Below are 19662 nucleotides of genomic sequence, written 5' to 3' on the forward strand. Positions count from 1 at the left end.
CACCGTGAAAGGACTCAGAGACCAGAAGTCCTGCTTCCAGCTTGGCAGCAAGATGTGGGCAGCCCTGGTACTGGTTTGGATTTCCCCCATGCCATACAGTGCCTGTTGAGCCACACCACTTAGTCACTACCAAAACGTGGCCTATCACAGTAAACAAAACATGCCTAGGGACACAGTTACAAGGGCTGATACTACAGCTACTGAGAGAGCAGCCACAGAGCCGCCTGCTCCCGTCACACCGACCACAGGGACCTAGGCAGCCATCCCGAACTCTACCAAAGCAACAGCAGAGATGACAATGCACTGGACTACAAGCACTCCAACAACTGGAGAGGGTACGACAGACAGTGCGACCTCCAGAACCCTTGTGCCACCTACATTATCTGTGGGCCAGACTACCCATCACCAGGGCTGGGCTTCCATCTCTCAGCGCACCATGTACAGAAGGGCCCAGTACAAATGCCAGCACATCACCAAAACAGCCACAGTGACAACTGTGGCTCCACATACCATGACTGTTGCTGCAGGCCCCATAAACACAAGTGATCCTCCCACAAGGACGCTGAGTCCTGCCAAAAACGCACCCACTAACACATCTGCCATGAGCCCCATGCTCACCTCAGGTGTCCAAATGGAAAGTGTTACCATTTAGGTGACAACAGAACAGCACAGTGGGTAGATCAACACCTAGTCCCTCAGACACCACCCTAGAGTCCACCACCACCTGCTCTGTGGCTTCAGTGTCTCCTACAGTAGTGACCACCACCTGCACTGTGGCTTCAATGTCTCCTACAGTAGTAACCCCCACCCAGGTACAAACCAGGGAGCTTCCTTCTAGCCTGAGTCCTGAAACAGAAGCCACATTCCCCACCATACAGACACGTTCTGCATTATCTACCCAGGGTCCAGGTAGGACAGGTAGGCAGGCATGTCCCTGATAACAGAGCAGATGGAGACCAAAATCACAGCTGGTACTGCTTCCACTGGGCCAACACCCAGGAGCTCAGGGGACCTTAGGGTGCCAACCACAGCCAGTTCAGCACTCAAGGCCAGTACTTAGTAGTCACCACTGAGCCCCTAACCCCATCCTTTGTGAACAGAATGTTACTTCTGGTGGTGCTTGTCCTTGGGGTGACCCTCTTCATCGCAGTCCTGGTGATGTTTGCCCTGCAAGCCTATGAGAGCTACAAGAAGAAGGACTACAGGCAAGTGGACTACCTGATCAACGGCATGTACGCCAACTCGGAGATGTGAGGGCCCCTCAGGAGGCCGGCCTCTTCCATGGCCTTTTATATTGCCTCAGACCAAACTAAGTGCTTCTGGATCTTCCCAGTGCAATTTCAGAGCTGTGCCTGGTGCTTAGACACATTTAATTGCTGTCAGATCAACTCCATGATCATGAGAGAGCTGCCTTTTCATATATTTTAAATGATCATATACACAAGAGTGGCTTATGTTGAGGGGGCCGGGACTACTTGGCCCTCAGTGTGTGAAATCTTGACCAGAATTAAAAGCTAATTATCTTGAGAGAGAGAGAGAGAGAGAGAGAGAGAGAGAGAGAGAGAGAGAGAGAGAGAGAGAGAAGAAAAGGAAGAAATATTATTGGCTATAACTAATGGTTCGCAAAATAATATCACCTTTATTACAACTGTCAAGTCATTTCAGTCAGAAGGTCTTTGAGAGTTGCTTTCTTTCAGACTGCTCCTTAGAGATTCCTTGTCTCCTTGCTGTTATTCTCATGCTCAGGTCAACAACCATGAAGGGCAGGTATGTTAATCAGGGTTTTCCAGAGTAACAGAATTTATAGAATGGCTCTTTCTATATAGAGAGAGGAAGAAGATTTATTTGAATGACTTATAGGCTGTGGTCTAGCTAATCCAACAAAACTTGGCTATGAATAGAAAGTCCAAGAATCCAGTAGTTGCTCAGTCCATGAGGCAGGACATCTCAGCCGGTCTTCACTGTACATCGGAATCCCAAGGAAGCAGGATCTAAAGCTACTAAAGGAATGGACTCAGGCAGGCAAAGATCAAAGCTTCCTTCTTCCATGTCCTTCTATAGGTCTCCAACAGAAGGTGTGGCCCTCGTTAGAGGTGGGCTTTCCCTGCTCAAATGATCTCAATTAAAGGTGCATCTTCCTATTTCAAGATCTAGGTTAAAAGTACACATCTTCCCAGTTCAAGATCCCACCCCAAAGGTCTGGATTAGAGGTGGACTTTCCTACTTCAAAGTAAGGAGAAATCTCTCACAAGAGTGCCCTCCATTTTTAGGTTTTAGTTAATTCCAGATGTAGTCAAGTCCAGATGGCAACCAAGAACAGCAATCATAGCAAGCAAGTTTTCCTCCCAGCAGAGAGTCATAGCCTATCCTGAACAGTTGTGTCTATCATGTTGGTAGACAATGGGATCATCAGCCTAGCGTCTGTACCTAGTGGAAACAGCACTTTTAGAGGGAATAATCATCTCCTTTCTAGCTTAGTTTCAACAATTTGTCTCAACCAATTGCTCATTTACTTAACAGCCTGGGAAAATCCAAAGTAAATGAAGTGTAAATAAGTCATTGGAGCGGGTGAGGAAAGCATTGTGACTCTTTCTGCTCCACACTGGGACCTCAGTTTTGACTGAAGCATGATACAAAGGGAAGAAGTGATTCCACACCAAACGGTTGTCTTATACCCAATCATTTGAGAAGATGCACACAGCGAAGAGTCAAACACAACGGTTGTGGCCTCAACACGGCACACAGGTATACTGAGTTTCCTCCATGATTTGATTCTGGAGATTTTTAAAGCATTTTCTTTAATACACCTAACAATTCATGTTCCCATTAGAATGCTACGAAGCCTAATGGGGTTAGTTGTAGCTTTTATTGGGGGAGTTATGCTCTCACAAAATTATACAATTATTTTCAGTGTTGTCCTTTACCAATGCAAGTGATTTAGTGGTTTTCATTATGCTCAAATTAATATATAAATATGTGTATTGAAATTTTCTATGATATATTGTATTTTTATTTCTTATATGCTTTACCTATAACAAATGATAACTGGGGGCTGGAGAAATGGCTCAGTGGTTAAAAGCACTGACTGTTTTTCCAGAGGTCCTGAGTTCAACTCCCAGCACCCAAATGGTGGCTCACAATCATCTATAATGTGATCTAATGTGCCCTGTATACATAATAAAAAAAAAGATAACTGGGTGATAACAAAAATAGAAACAGAATAAACATTAGTTTGAAATAGTGTCAGTTTAGCAGGGTCACAGGACAGCATTCTGTGTTCAAATACAATTCTATATTGAGCTTTTACATAACTGAAATATAAACCTTTCATCTTCTGTAGGAGAAAACACATGGGTCGTTTAGTGAGGAGCAACCACAGGTGTTCTGCTATATGTCCCTTAATTCATGTCCCATTTTTTTTTTCAGTCACCCAATCTGAACAGCAGTGGCTGCCATTGGTATCCAGGTTCCTGATATCATCAATAGAAGAGAATCTCTTCAGAATCTGGCGGAAGGCCCCTCGTTCTTGGAATGAGTTTCAGGTTGTGCCCTCACAACTCTATTCCTTACATGTAAGTGTTTGCCACCCCTGCCCGGCTGAATAGGAACTGAACAAAGTTAAAAACTCCTTCATGCTGGAGCTACAGTGCCCAGTTTCCTCAGATTTATCAAAGAGGTGATCATAAGATCTTTCTGCTTCAGTGAGGTTCCTCTGGAAAAGTCAACTCTGAAGAAACCTGCTTGGGAGATGAGATAGCTAGGTCACCTGTGGGGTGACAAGACTGAAACCCTTTGGTGCTGTGGTTAACTTTGGAGCAGTGAATAGGGGATACAGCACCTACCTCAGAAAGGTCTGCTGCCTACAGACACAGGAGAGAAGCAAAAATACAGGCTTGCTTGGCTTCACAATTGCAGTGATGTTAATTAAATGTTTTGTAATGTGATGTTAACACCCAGCACTGTCTCAGCTGGCATTAAAGAATTTCTTTTGTTCTTTAATAAATTCAGCTGTTGTTCAAGAATTAGAATCTGAATAATATATGCCCCTCAACCTTCCTTATTTTTGAAAATAACCAATATATACATTGTAGATTTGATTTGTATGTTTTGAGCATTTCATGTGGACAGTTATAAAATATTTAGCCCTTTTAACTTGCTTCTTTTAGTTAGCATAATACTTTGTGGGACTCGTCTTCATTTCTTTCTTTCTTTTGGTTTGTGTGTTTGTTTGTTTTTCAAGACAGGGTCTCTCTGTGTAGCCTTGGCTGTCGTGGACTTGCTTTGTAGACCAGGCTGGCCTCGAACTCACAGAGATCTGCCTGCCTTTGCCTCCCCGAGATTCCACACCCAGATTTCATCTTCATTTCTTTATGTTGCTATGTAGCATCTCTTGGGCACGGCGGCTCATATCTGTAATCCCAGCAAACACAGAAGGAAGATAAACTCAAGGTCGAAGCCAGCCTGCTATACATACTGAGTTTCTGAAAAGTGCCCCCTAATGAGATCCTTTCTCAACACACACACACACACACACACACACACACACACACATACACACACACACACACCATTGTGTTGAGGCACCACCTACCTGTTCCTCCGTTGACAGGCATTGAGGTTGCTCTGCTGCTCAGCTCCTGCTAATGACTCTTACTCCACCAACTCTGTGACTTCTTATTTCCACGCTCCACGCTCCCGGGCTTTGCCCTCCCGCCTGAGTTCATGGCACCATCTCTCTGCCTTTCCTCATGCTGTTCTTTCTGGATTCCCTAATATTTTCTAATCTGGCCTCATTTATTTATGAATGGATCACCACCTTTTCTTCCATAAAGCCTTCTTTAACTGGACTGATTGCCCAAAGTCCATCCAGAACTTGTCTGTTTAGAACAGTTTATCAGTTTATCCTTCAACTTTGCATTGATTTAATCTGCATGAGAGAAAATATTACGTAAGTATAAATTGGGAGGAATATCAGATGATATATGACACTATTCTTAAATACATTAGAAACATTTACTTGAGTTATAGGATAAAATCTGTATCGTGCCAATACTTTTCCCTAAGGGCAAAGGTGTAGTGAAGCTTTTATTTTCTGAGAAAATATAATGTCAAATAAACCTAATGAAGAGGGGACATTGTTTAATCAAATATTCCTGTTTGCCTCAAAATGGAAAAATGTATACCTGTCTTTTTTCTTTATGTAGCCAACACGGCCTCACATGACTTAGCTGGGACAGACTGATTGAGGACGCTTGATTCCACAATAGAGCCCACCAGTGGCTTTAGCCTGACTCTGAGGGTCAGGTCACTTCCGCAGGCGCCATTTGCACTGTACTCTGCAATCACAGCTTGCTGAGTAGTCCTAAGAGCCCAGAAGGAAAGGACTATTCTGAGTGGGCAGGACTACTACTGTCCAGTTGTTGTGTGGCTTTCTCTGTGGAGCTGTAGCTAAATGTCTATTCATACCAGATACAGTGACATACCAAAGAACAAATCTGCCCGCGATGGGCTGGAATCAACACCGAGTTTGGGGGGATCACTAGAGAAGTGCAGGGGGACTTGGGCACCTGCATCACTGAAAAGCCCTCTGCCAGAGCATTTGAGAGGAAAACACAAACCTGAGACAGACGAGCTTGGACTGGGGTCTAGCTATAACATTCCCTGTTCTTCACTTTGGTTGCAGGAGGCAATGGAGGTGCTAAAAGCCGCTGAGAAGATGCGCTCTAGGATTCAGAGGTAATAGCTGCATGCAACTTGAAAGACAGCCAGAGCGTTTGTGAAACAGGCAGGCAGAGCAGTGTGAGCAGAGGTGCACATGTGTGAGGCCAGGGTGAAACCTGTGCTTCCGGTCACTTGACTTGGATTATATAATTGCATGGGGCAGAGAATTAACTCAGTGGCAGAGTGTATATTTGCCTGTGTGAGGCCCTGATTTCATCCCCAAACACCACAAAAATAAAAGGAGAACATAGGTATTCACACAGTCCCTAAACTTCACAACTAGCCGCACAACACAGCCAGAAAATGACACATTTACCAAAAACTAAGATGATAACTTAGAAATTATGTGGTGTTTAAAAAAATTCATCTGTGTGAATAATTCCTTTAAAATATTTAGAATTGAACTTGAAAATTCCAACATAACTGTCACAACTGAAAAACAAGCAAGAGAAATGGAAGCACTTGGTGAAGAACTGTTAAGTGCAGAAGTCGACGTGGTAAGTCAGTTTCATTGGTGTTGTTCTTTCTCTAGTAGTATTCCATAGGAGTACACTATCGAGTATGAAGAGGCTCCTTGATAAAAATATTTGTTTTAATCATGTTGCAACTATTTATTAGTAGATATGAAAGTCCTTTGGCTTTATAGATGTCCAGCAAATTAATTAAGATGTACCATATCTAGCTTATTCTTTTGTCTGTTTGTTTGTTTGTTTTTTGAAACAGGGTTTCTCTGCACAGCCTTGGCTGTCATGGACTTGTTTTGTACACCAGACATTATTTTTATAATTTCTCACATGTATACATTGCACACTAGCTGCTCTCACCCTCACTTCTTTCCCACCCCTGTTGGCTCTTCTCCCTCCCCACAAATCTTCGCACATTGCAGTCTGTTCATTTGATTTGTGACCCAGTGAGACTAACCAGGACCGTAAGTTGGAGCCTTGTGGGTTCACAACTAAGGGCAGGGATTCTCTCTTTCCAGGGAGTCTCTCTCTCCAGGGATTCTCTCTTCTTAGCTCCTTCTTAGGTTTGTGGTTTTATGATTAAAATTTCTAAATTTATTTTGTTATTTTGGAATTATGATATTACGGCAGAAAGAACACAAGGTGATTTATGGCTGAGAACACAACTCAGTTTGCCTAGCTGTGCCAAGGTTGGCTTCCAAAGCACAGCACTCTACACCCACAGAAAACACACACACACACAGGACTTCAGAAGCTGTGCCTATACACACACACACACACACACACACACACACACACACACACACACACACACACACGGGACTTCCAAAACTGCCTAATGCTTGGTAGTGAGTTTCAGCATCTGTTTCCATCAGCTGCTGGGCGGTGCCTCTCAGAGGACAGTTATGCTATACTCCTGTCTGTAAACACAGCAGAGTATCATTAATGGTGTTAGGGGTTGGCTCTCTCCCATGGGTGAATCCCAGGCTGGGCCAGGCATTGGTTGGACATTCCCTCGGTGTCTACTACTGTATCTTTGTCTCTGCATATCTTGTTCAGGAAGTTGTCTCCTGTGCCAATGGGCTCAAGGATCATCCTCACTTTCTCTTCTAATTTAGTGTATCTTGTGTTATGTTAGGGTCTTTGATTTGCTTGGACTTCAGACTGTGCAGGGCAATAAATATTGACCTATTTGCATTTCTCTACATGCAGACATCCAGTTAGACCAGCACAATTTTTTTGAAGATGCTATCATTTTTACACTTTATGGATTTGGCTTCTTTGTCAAAATAAAGTGTCCATAGGTGTGTGGATTTATTTCTGGATCTTCAATTCGATTCCATTGATCCACCAGTCTGTTTCTATTCAAGTACCATGGAGATTTTATTACTGTTGCTCTATAGTACAGCTTGAGATCTGGGATGAAGACACCTCCAGAAGTTCTTTTATTATACAGGATTGTTTTAGCTATTCTGGGTTTTTTGTTTTGTTTTGTTTTTCCATATGAAGTTGAAAATTATTCTTTCAAGGTCTGTAAAGAATTGTGTTGGCATCCCATCTGCAAGCATAGCAGAGTGTCATTAATAGTGTTAATGGTTGGCTCTCTTGCATGGTATAGCCAGGCATTGGTCGGACATTCCTTCAATCTCTGCAATTTCTTTTCCCTACACATCTCATAGGAAGGGTAAATTTTGAGCTGAAGTTTTTGCAGGTGGGTTGGTGTTCCCTTCCCTCTACTAGGGATCCTTCCTAATTAGAAGGTGCCCTCTTTGGTCTCCATAACCTGTGCTAGTAGGTGTCTCAGCTAGAGTCACCCCCATATCCTTCCCAGAGCCTATCCTTTTCTTTAAGCATGTCCTCTGTCTATTCTATTTCCCCTTTTATTTGCTTAACTTCTGTTTTTGTTGACCTGCCCTTTGGTGAGAGTGGAGTGGTGACGTCTCCTACTATTAATGTGTGGGGATCAATGTGTTTTAAGCTTTATCAATGTTTCTTTTACAAATGTGGCCTTGCATTGGGGGCATAGATGTTCAGAACTGAGATGACATCTTGGTGGATTCTTCCTTTGATGAATATGAAGTGTTCTCTCTCATCTCTTTGGATTAATTTTGGTTGAAAGTCTATTTTATTAAATATTAGAATAGCTTACTCCAACTTGCTTCTTGGGTCCATTTGCTTAGAAAACCTTTTTTCCAGCCCTTTACTATCAGGTAATATCTATCTTTGTGGCTGAAGTGTGTTTTTTTGTATGCAGCAGAATGATGGGTCCTGCTTACACATCCATGCTGTTATTCTGTGTCTCCTTATTAGAGAGTTGAGTCCATTAGTATGGATAGATATTACCAGTACTGTTAGTTCCTTTTATTTTTCTGATGGTTGTGGAAATGTATTTGTGAGCTTGTATTCTTTTGGTTTTGCTGTAGTAAAGTTATTTATATCCTGTGGGGGTTGTTTGTGTGTGTGTGTGTGTGTGTGTGTGTGTGTGTGTGTGTGTGTGTGTGTAGTTAGCCTCCTCAGGTGGGAGTTTTCCTTCTAGTATCTTCTGTAGGGCTAGACTTGTACATAGCTATTGTTTATATTTGGTTCTGTCACAGAATATCTTTTTTTCTCCATCTTCGGTGATTGAAAGTTTTGCTGGGTATAGTAGTCTGGATTGACATCTGTGGTCTTTTAGGGTTTGCAAGACATCTGCCCATGCCCCTGTGGTTTTATGGTCTCTCCTGAGAAATCAGGTGTGATTCTGATAGGTTTGCCATTATATGTTACTTGGCCTTTTTCCATTGGCCCTTTCAATAATTTTCTTTAATTCTGTATATTTAGTGTTTTGATTATTATGTGACAGTAGGATTTTCTTTTCTTGTCCAATCTATTTGGTGTTCTGTAGGCCTCTTTTATGTTTATAGGCATCTCTTTTTAGGATTGGGTAAATTTTCTTCTATGATTTTGTTGAAAATATTTTCTGAGCCTTGGAACTGGGAAATTTCTCTTTCTTTTATTCCTATTATTCTTAGATTTCATCTCTTTGGATATTTTGTGTCAGGAGTTTTTTATATTTAACATTTTCTTTGATAGATGTACCACTTTCTTTGATTGTATCTTCTACATCTTAGATTCTTTCCTCCATGTCTGTATTCTGATGATGTAATGCTTACCTCTGTAGTTCCTATTTTCTTCCCTAAGTTTTTCACGTCCAGTATTTTCTCAGTTTATGGTTTCTTTATTGTTTCTATTTCTATTTTCATGTCTTGAACTGTTTTATTCATTTAGTTCACCTGTTTGTATTTTCTTGTATTTGTTTAAGGAATATATTCATTTCTTCTTTAGAGGCCCCTATTATCTTCATAAGCATAGATTTAAGGTAATTTTCTTATGTTTCAGTTTTGTTATGGTATCCAGGGATGCTTGCAGTGGGATTGTGCCCTGGTTTTTGTTGATTGTGTTCTTACATTGGCCTTTAGCCACCTGGTTGTTTCTGGTGTCTGCTGGATTTCTTGGGGTATGGGAAAAGCCCTGGGAAGGAGGTGGAAGTTCCTGGACTAGCCCTTCTTGGGATGGTGGGTATGGTTATGGACTGACTACTAGATCTCAGGAAATAGTTTGCCATTCTTCTCAGGTGGCTGTGTCCCAATTAGACCCAGAGGCAGGGGAATGAACTGGGAGTGTCTCCTCTATATGATCCTCAGGAACACAGAATTCCTTCAGGGGGACTCCCAGAGCCAGAAGCCCCACCATTCACTCACTTGCTCACGTCCCTGGTCTCTGAGCTCAAGTTGCCCAGACACCTAGTGCACTCTGTGCAGCCGTCTGGAGCCTCAGAGCCTTTCCAGGGATGGCGGGAATAGCTGGAAGGCCAAAGGCTAGGACCACTCATTCTGGCTCCCATGGTCTCTCTTCTCACTTGGGAAACACAGATAGTGGTGTTTTGGTGTCTACAGCACAGTCTGCTGTTGCTGTGGTAATGCTACTCAGATGTTGTGGGAACTGCAAGCCACCATCTTGGATCTGACTGCAGTCCAGCTAATCCAACAATGGTTGGCTGTGAAGAGAAAGTCTAAGAATCCGGTACTTGCTCAGTCCATGAGGCTGGATGTTTCAGCTGGTCTTCAGTTTACATTGGAGTGCTGAAGAAATAGGCTTTAGTGCCAGTGAAGTAATGGGTTTGCCATCAAGGAGAGAGCAAATAGGCAAAGAGCACAGTGTGGCATTTTTATGTACACATATCGTTATCCATTGTTGTTATTACTCCCAAAACCAGTATGTTGTTTTTAATTATATGTATTATTAGTATTATCAGTATGCCCATCTAGCAATCAATTAAGACAATGGTTATATTTTAAAATGACCTTAGTTAGCCTAGGGCAGGACAGACCATTAATCCTCTAAACTACTTCCCACAGTGGGGCAGGTGTGGGATCCCTGCCCCAATCCTTTGCCATCTGCTTCCAATAACTTCTTTCAAGCTACTTCCCATTCATAATCCCAAATACTTGCTAATGTTCTTCATTTGGGCCGAATTCTCCATTCACGCCGGCCATGAGCTTCTCCTCCATCTAACCCATGGCTGTCTCCTTCTTTCTCCTCTCAGGACCCACTCCTGTCTTCCTTCTCCTTTCTTCTTCCTCAGATTCCTCTCTCTCTCTCTCTCTCTCTCTCTCTCTCTCTCTCTCTCTCTCTCTCTCTCCTAGCCCTGGAATCTTAGCCATGCCTTTATTTCCTGCCCTGCCCAGGTGGGATGGCTTTTTATTAATTAGCATCAGAATACATCAGACCATCCCCCAACACCAATATTCTCCCAATGGCCCCTTCCTTCCTTTTGCCGGTCACCTTATTTTCCCCAGAGTTTCCCTTTTCAAAAATGTATATCCCATTTCCGGCATACTTACAGATGGTGAGTCATGGGTGTAAACTGAATAAATTAAGGTTCATAAAGTTCACAGAAGTTACATTCTGATCTGTAAAAATCCACCCGTGTAATTTGTTCTAGGTGGATGCAGCCCTGGAGCTAGCGCCGGGGAAGGCGAGGGAGGATGCTGATGCAACAACGCCCAGTCACTCGGGGCTGATGAAGCGCACAGCTGAGCTCTCTAAAATAAGAATGCAAGATGATTCTTACAAAGTGGAAGTGGAAAAATACAAGAAACTTTATCTAAAAGAACTAAGAAGTAACAACGCCTTACTTTCCCTTCTTCAAAATAGGTAAATGGGAGAAAATGCTAAAAGCAAACTGAGCTCAGTGCCTGTCACTAAAGCACAGTTCTCAGTGAACTGAGCTCCTGGATTTGTAGACTATGAGAGCCGGATAGACATTGTAATTCTGGGAAGTTATGTTGGCAAAAGAACTTCCTTTGAAATGTAGATTCAGGACACTTCTTACTCCTCCAGCCTTCACTATACGTCTTTTCTCCACCTTAGTATTCTCACCTAGTTGCTTTAATCTATTGATTTCTAGGTAAGTGTTGATGTCCTTAGTTACCACCGATTATAACTCGATTATCTGTGCTTTTATAACTATACGTATTACAAGCTTAACTACTTTGGAAGCTGTCAAGTGCTGCTGTCAAGGGCACATCCTGGCACAGGTAATTTAAGTTTCCTGTGATTTTCAGTATCACCGCTAGAGGGCGCAGTAGAGTCACTTCCCTTCTGCCTTTCTCTTTCCCAGAATGCATTGTTGGGAAACAGGAAAAGAGTAACCTTGAGTTGAAAGGAAGCGAAAGTTCCTGCTGGTTACCATAACTCCTTGCTCAGTGTGAATGGGAGTGTGTGCTGGACAGAAAGGGCAGCCCCACCTCACGGCCATGGTAAGGGTGTTCTGAGCTAACTGCCCAGGCTGTTTCCTTCAATTTCTTATTCTCTCTTCATCTGGCTTCCCTTGAACACCTCTCCCGCACCAATGGCTCAGTTTCTTCCACTTCGGTGCAATGTACAGATGACAGAAGCAAGTGCTTGTGGGTGTCTTTGAGGGATTTTAAGCAGAATTATTAAGTTGTTGAGAATTTCATTCATGTATACAATGTATTTTGACCATATTCATCTTCCACCCCTGACATATCCAAGATCCACGGCTACCGTCACCCCCAGCCGCAAATTACTGTCTGTTGTTGTTGTTGTTGTTGTTGTTGTTGTTGTTGTTGTTGTTCATTAGCTTTAGAAAAATTCTGGTGGAATGTTTGGGGTCAGTTATGTCTAGAATCATGTGATCTGCAAATAGGAATCCCTTGACAGCTTCCTTTCCTGTGTGTGTCCTTCTAATTTCCGTCTCGTGTCTTGTTGATCCGGCCAAGATAACAAGCACCACTGAGCAGGAGAGGCAACAGCAGGCACTCACAGCCTCCTCTTGCTCTGATCTTAGTGGGAGCGATTCAGGTTTTTCTCCGCTCGCTATGATTGTGGCTATTGGTTTGCCGTACTTAATTAGCCGTTATTATTTTTGCCCATGCTTTCTCCAACCATAGTCTCTCCAGAATTTTATCAGAAGAGGATGTTGGATTCTATGAAAGACCTTTAATGAATCTAATAAGATGACCATGTAGTTTGTGTCCTTGGATATATTTATGTGGTAAATTGCATTTATTGGTTACATATGTTGAGCCATCTCTGCATCCCTGGGGTGAGGCCTACTTGATCATGGTGACACTGGCCTATCATTCTCTTCTTTTGTTGGGGTCTTTACTTAGTTTGGCTGTCTGATTCCATAAAAAAGATTTGGAAGTGTTTCTTCCTTTCTTTATGGAAAAATAAATATGAGGAGTATAGGTACTAGTTTTTTAAAGGTATGATAGATTTCTGTGCTGAGTCCATCTGGTCCCAGGCTTTTGGCGAGAAGACACATTTTAAAATTTATTTTTATGTATATGAGTAGTTTTCTGGCATGTATGTATGTACAACACATGTATACCTGTTACCCATGGAGGGAAGGACCTGTGTCAGATGCCCTGGAACTGGAGTTACTATTGTGAGAGACCATGTGCATGCTGGGAACTGAACCAATGACTGCTATCAGAGCAAGTGCCCTTAATCTCCAGCCGTACTTGGGAGATTTTTAGTTACTACTTCTATGTCATTGGTGTGTTTTTATCTGCTTAAACTATTTACTTTATCTTGGTTTATCTATGATAGGTCAAATACATTGAGAAACCCATCCAGTTCTTTCAGAATTTTTCAATTTAATAGAATATAATGTTTAACTACATCTTCATGATTCTCTGAATTTCCTCTGTGTCTATTGCAGTCTTTTCCTTTCTCACCCCTAAAGATTGACTCTTCTCTTTGATTCTTTTGGTTAGGTTGGTTAAGTGTTTGTTAATTTTGTTTATCTTCTCATAGACCCAGGTCTTTGTTTCATTAATTATTTTTACTGTTTTTGGTTTATTTCTACTTTATTAATTTCTACCCCCATATTAGCTGTTTCCTGTAGTGGGCTGCCCTAGGGACTGGTTTGCTCTTTTCCCACTTCCTTAGTGTTTGTCTCCTGGTTGGCTGTTTACTGTCTCAGATTTTTAAATGTCGGCACTTAGAGCTGTGACTGTCCTTCTTAAGGTGGTTTATCATATCCCGCCAATCTGGGTATATTGTATTGATGCTAGTTTTTAAACCCTGTTTTATTTGGGGTATTTACTGCCTCTACCTCCCTTCTCACCTCAATCCCGTCCAATACCCCAACACTAGGTATGAACAAGGTATGAGAAAAAGAAGGTTAGTGGAGAGAGGGGATGTAGATCTCTTTACTTTCCCTGCATGTTCTGGTTGATTGAACTAACTCTCTAACACACTCTCTCTATCTGTCTCTCTCTGTCTCTCTCTCTGTGTCTCTGTCTCTGTCTTTCTCTCTCTCTGTCTCTCTCTTTCTTAACTGCCAATCCACCCCTTCTCTGAGATCTGGTATTTATACCCTTCAGAGTCCTCAGGATTAAGCTAAATGCAACTGGCAAGAGGCAGTTATAGCTGTGGACAAACTAAAATCCCACACTTGGGATTAAAACAAAAACACATTCACATAACATGACTGAGTTTTTAAAGAAACAAAAACTCCCATTACAATATTGTGTTTTCATTTTCATTTAATTCTAGGATCTTTGAATTTTTCTGCTTGGTTTCTTCAGTGGCCCACTCATGACTGAATGCTGTGTTTCTTGATCAACACGAGTTTGTGTGTGTTCTCTATTCTTTCTGTAGTTTCCCATGCTGTTGATTTATAGCTTCATGTCCTCATGACCAGGTAGAAAGTGAGACAGTGTTTCAATTTTCTTAAATTTGTTGAGTCTTGCTTCTGTCCTACTATGTGACTTATTTTCAGAGGAAGCTCCATGAGCTGCTGAGAAAAGTGTCTTTTTTGTGGGTGTATTTGGGTAGAATGTGCTATAGATGTCTTTTAGGTCCATTTTGTCTGTGATGTCATTTAATTCCTGTTTCTTTATTCGCTTTTTGAACAGATGATTCATCTAACTATGAACTGTGAGAATTGGCATCAGCACTGTTACTGTGTTGGGGTAATATCTGATAATGTTTGATTTACAAAATTGAATCTGGTGTGTTTGTATTTATAGATGTAATTTCCTCTTGCTGGATTATTCTCTTGATCAGGATGAAGGACTGTTATCCCTTTCTCTCTTCTGACAAGATTTTAAGGTTGTTTTTTTCTATATTAGAATGACACTTATTTCCTTGTTTCATTGATTTGGAATACAAAATCCTATGATATCTCTGATGGTAAGGCATGTTTCTCAGAGGCAGCAAAAATGAGGATTCTGTTTTTTATCCAATCATCTAGTTTGTGTCTTTTGATAGGTGAATTGAGAACACTGATATTCACAATTATTATTGGAAGGTGTCTTAGTTAGGGTTTCTATTGCCGTGATGAAACATCATGCCCCAAAATCAAGTCAGGGAGGAAAGTGTTTATTCATCTTTTACTTCCATACTGCTCTTCATTATCAAAGGAAGTCAGGACAGGAACTCAAGCAGGGCAGGAACCTGGAGGCAGGAGCTGATGCAGAGGCCATGGAGGAATTCTTCTTACTGGCTTGCTTCCCATGTCTTGCTCAGCCTGCTTTCTTATAGAACCCAGGACCACCAGCGCAGGAATGACACCACCCACCATGAGCTGGACCCTCCCCCCCATCAATCACTGATTACAAAGAGACCTGAAAGCTGGATCTTAGGGAACCATTTTTTCAATTAATGTTCTCAACTTGATTAAGGTCCCCTGACTCTAGTTTGTGTCACGTTGACATAAGACACACGTAAGTCAGCACAGATGTGCTGCATCTTGTAATTTTGCTGATTTTGCAGTTTAGGGGACTTTCTCCGCACTCTTGTTTGATTTGTGTCCATCATTTTTCTTTTCCTCTTACAGTCTTTTGAGTTGCTCATCTTCCTTTCACATTGAAGTATTCCTTCCAGCATCCTCTGTGGGGCTGCCTTGGTGGTCATGAGTTCCTCTAGCCTGCTTTTATCATGGAAAGTTTTTTTCTCCACCTTCAATCAGACAGATAGTTTTGTTGGGTATATTAGACAGGCAGTGGGATCTTTCAGGGTTTTAAGGGTGTCAATTCAAGGCTTTCATGGTTTGAATTGAAAACTCAGCAGTCATTTTGGTGATCCTTCCTTTGTTTTTGATTTGGGTCTTCTGTTTCGCAGTTTTGAACATACTTTCTTTGTTCTGTACATTTAGTGTTTTAACTATAATATAAGGCATGGAGTTTATTTTCTGGTTCTGTTTGAATGTTCTGTGTGCCTCTTTTTTTCTGGGTGGACTTCTCCTCCCTTTGATTTGAGATATTTTCTTCTGTAATTTTCTTAGAACTATTTCTATGATTTTTGCATAAAACTGTTCTTACATGGCTATACGTCATGGGTTATGCCTTTTCCTGAGGTGGTAAATGTCTTTGACCTATTGTGTTTTTCCTTTCCACCATCATTTAAGTTTGGGTTTTCTTTGGTATTCATATATAGGTATTAAATTATTTTTTAGTGTCATTCAACTGTTGATGCTCTTTTGGAAAATATCTGAGTCTTCTTTGAGTTTTTTTTTTAACCTTATCTACAATCATTCTTTTTTATTCTTTTTCTGGAATTTCATCTAAGTCATTTTTATTTGGAGTGTTGTTGATGTAAAGTTGCTAATTTTTTAAGTGTATTTTTACTTTTTATGCATGTAAGTGTTTTGCCTGAATGTATGTATGTGCATCACATGAGTGCCTGGTGCTCTTAGATGCCAGAAGAGAACATTGGATCCCCTGGAACTGGAGTTACATATTGCTGTAAACTGCCATATGGGTGCTGGGAATGAACCCTTGGTCCTCTGGAAGAGCAAAAAGCACTTTTAATCTCAGAGCTATCTTTGCACCCTAAGGCTGGTAATTTTTAGAGTAAGTGAATCATCTTGGTTTTTCATGTTATTTGTGGGTTTTCCTTGGGATCTGCCAGTCAAGATGACTTCTTTGTTGTTTCAATTCAGGCAACCCACTTCCTTCAGTGGATTTTTGTACAGTGTTCAGGAGTGTCTAGGTTGTAGTACAGTTGTGTTTATCTATTAGACTGGTGTTCCAGGCACCAGACTTTATGTCTAGCCTACCCCTGTAGCCGAGTACTATCTGCAGCAATAGTCACTGTTGCAGAATATGAAAACAGATACTTGTCAAGTCTGATTGGTTTAGGGAGTAAGCAGGCCAAGATAGCAAGCACTCTGTATGTTAATATGCTAGAATTAGTTGGGGGGAAAAGAAAAGAAAGCTGGAAATCACAAAGAGACTAAGTGATTGGTCTCACATCATGTTAGATGGGAAATAATTAATAAATTATTAATTAAATTAATAAATAATTAAGGCAAAGGGGAAAGTGGGTGAATATACAGTCAACAGTAGACTATACTGAGAGTATATATAACATAATATAGTAATAAATTTTAAAAAGTAAATTATTTTAAATATATGTATGTGTATTGTGTGTACACGTATATACATACACACACACACACACACACACACACACACACACACACACAGCAGGCCAGCCTCTGGGCCTTAGGAGATGTAATAGTAAGAAGAATAGGTATGGTCCCTCAGTCAAAGAATGGATAAAGAAACTGTGGTACATTTACATTATGGAATACTACTCAGCTATTAAAAACAAGGAAATCCTGAAATTTGGGGGCAAATGGATCGAACTAGAAATGATCATCCTGAGTAAGTTAACCCAGACCCAGAAAGACTTATTAAATGTGAACTTGATAAAAAAAAATCAAAGTTGATTCCTTCCATAGGCCATGGTTTTAACTGTTAAGTAACATATCATTGATCTGTCCTATATCAGTTGATTCATTGCTTGGTTCAAATTTTCCCTAAAAATAGACATACTATTTTTGTTTTCTTCTTGTCTTTGGGACAAGGTCTCACTCTGTAGATGAGGCTTGCCTGGAACTCATAATCTTCTTGTCTTCGCTTCTTAAGTGCTAGGATTATAGAAATGTCCTGTCGTGACTAGCTGTTTTTCCTGCTTATAACTGTATGTGGTTGGTGCCCTGCCACAGCTTTAGTGTTAATGCCCCATCTGACTCTAAGATACAAGTCACGTAAGAACCTTGTGGTCATTTGGGAGGATGTAAGACATACTCAGTGTTTACGTTTTTCAATCTGTGCAGGCCTTGCCAGAGTCCAGAGCGGTCCAGTGCAAATCTTGAGGAGGAGCTACAGTGGAGCACCTCGGCAGTGGTGGCTCTTGGAGGGCCCCACCCTCAAATGGCACATCTAACAAGAAGCTGCATGGAGCCACAGGGAAATGTGCCCCGCACGCCCAAAGGCCCAGAGGCCGGCTATGAATTCCCGGAAAATCCTAGAAGCTGGGTGAGCTACATCATCATTCTTCCTTTGGGTTTTAACTTCCTTATATCACTCAGTGCCTAATGTCGGTGAACTACTGAAGTATTTAGTTGACTTCTGCTTAGTAACACAATAATGTGCATAAGGAAAAGAGAAAATTTATAATTAAAAACTTTACTCCAACCCAGCAGCAGATCAAAGCAGATGCTGAGACTCACAGCCAAACACTCGGCAAAGCATGGGGAGTCTTGTGGAAAAGCAGGGGGAAGGATAGAAGTACCTGGGGGGTGGGAACAGGAGCTCCCCAAGAAGACCAACAGAGCCAACTAGCCATGGCCCAGAGGTGCTTACAAAGACTGAAGCACCAACCAAGGACCATGCACAGACTGGACCTAGGCCCCCTACACAGATGTAGCTGATGGGCAGCTCAGGCTTTGTGTGGGTCCCTTAGTAAGGGGAGCAGGGACTGTCTCGTCAGGCCACAGAGGAAGAGGATGCACTCAGTCTTTACCTGACTTGATGTGCTGGGGTAGGGTGCGCCTCTCCACTGCTCTCCAGAAGGGAGAGGAGGGAGCGGGCTATGACCAGGATGTAAACTGAATAAATAAATTAAATAATTAAATATACCAACAAAAAATTATCCCTGGCTCTCACTGTCCACTGATACTGCTCATCACTTGTGTTAATACTTGTAAAAAGGCTGGGCGTGGTGGCACATGCCTTTAAGCCCAGCACTTGGGAGGCAGAGGCAGGCGCATTGCTGTGAGTTCAAGGCCAGCCTGTTCTACAAAGCGAGTCCAGGACAGCTGAGTCTAACACAGAGAGACGCTGTCTCGAAAAACAAACAAACAAAATACTTGTAAATAGACGGACACTAATTAGCTTTCTTAAATTCTACACCCACATTAGGTGTTAGAAAATGGGCATGAATGGGGTTTCAGGACTCCTAAAATGTTGTAAGAAAGATAAGCAAGTCTCCTTAATAAAATAATAATAATAATAATAATAATAATAATAATAATAATAATAATAATAATAACAACTTTCTCCTAATTTCTTTCCGAAGTCTGAAGATAGGAAAAGAGTGAGGAGAGAACTGGTCGACTCCGTACGTTCTCTGCTCTGTGCTTTGCACCGAGAAGCAATGAGGACTAAAGAGTTAGAAACAGAGCTAACTGAGTAAGACTTTTATATTTCCCATCTCTTCAACCAGTATTTGACTTAACTATAACTTCATGAAAACCTAAATACAAATTCACACTGAAAGCCCAGCACTGTAATATAGACTTCAGGCATGCAAAGTGCACTGCAAACCCTTCTTTTTTTTTAATTAATTTATTTAGATTACAACTCAATTGTTATCCCACCACTTGTATCCTCCTGTTCCTCCCTCCCTCTCGCTTTCACCCTATTCCCCTCCCCTAGGTCTATGACCGAGGGGGACCTCCTCCCCCACTATATGGTCATAGGCTATCAAGTCTCATCTTGGTATCCTGCTTATTCTCTCTTTGAGTGCCACAAGGCCTCCCCACCAAGGGGAGGTAGTTAAATATGGAACACCAGAGTTCATATCAAAGTCAGTCTCTGCTCTCCACAGAACCGTGGAGAATGTCCTGTCCGTTGTGTAGATCAAATAGTCCTATCTCTCCTATAGAAAC

The 19662-nt window shown here is 41.6% G+C and overlaps 1 protein-coding gene across 1 annotated transcript in view; it reads left to right on the forward strand.

Annotated features, from left to right (window-relative positions):
- Positions 1-2705: 2705 nt before the first annotated feature.
- ANKRD26 (ankyrin repeat domain containing 26) overlaps positions 2706-19662 on the forward strand; it is a 36946-nt gene continuing 19989 nt past the window's right edge. Inside the window, exons 1-7 of the mRNA XM_084784046.1 lie at positions 2706-2745; positions 3427-3572; positions 5684-5736; positions 6119-6218; positions 11170-11381; positions 17827-18028; positions 19071-19183. Of these exons, the coding sequence (XP_084640172.1) occupies positions 5690-5736; positions 6119-6218; positions 11170-11381; positions 17827-18028; positions 19071-19183 (674 nt within the window). The 5' untranslated portion in view covers positions 2706-2745; positions 3427-3572; positions 5684-5689. The remainder of the gene's footprint in view (positions 2746-3426; positions 3573-5683; positions 5737-6118; positions 6219-11169; positions 11382-17826; positions 18029-19070; positions 19184-19662) is intronic.

Source organism: Acomys minous (genome assembly GCF_964271855.1).
Source record: "Acomys minous genome assembly, chromosome: 5".
Lineage (NCBI taxonomy): Eukaryota > Metazoa > Chordata > Mammalia > Rodentia > Muridae > Acomys > Acomys minous.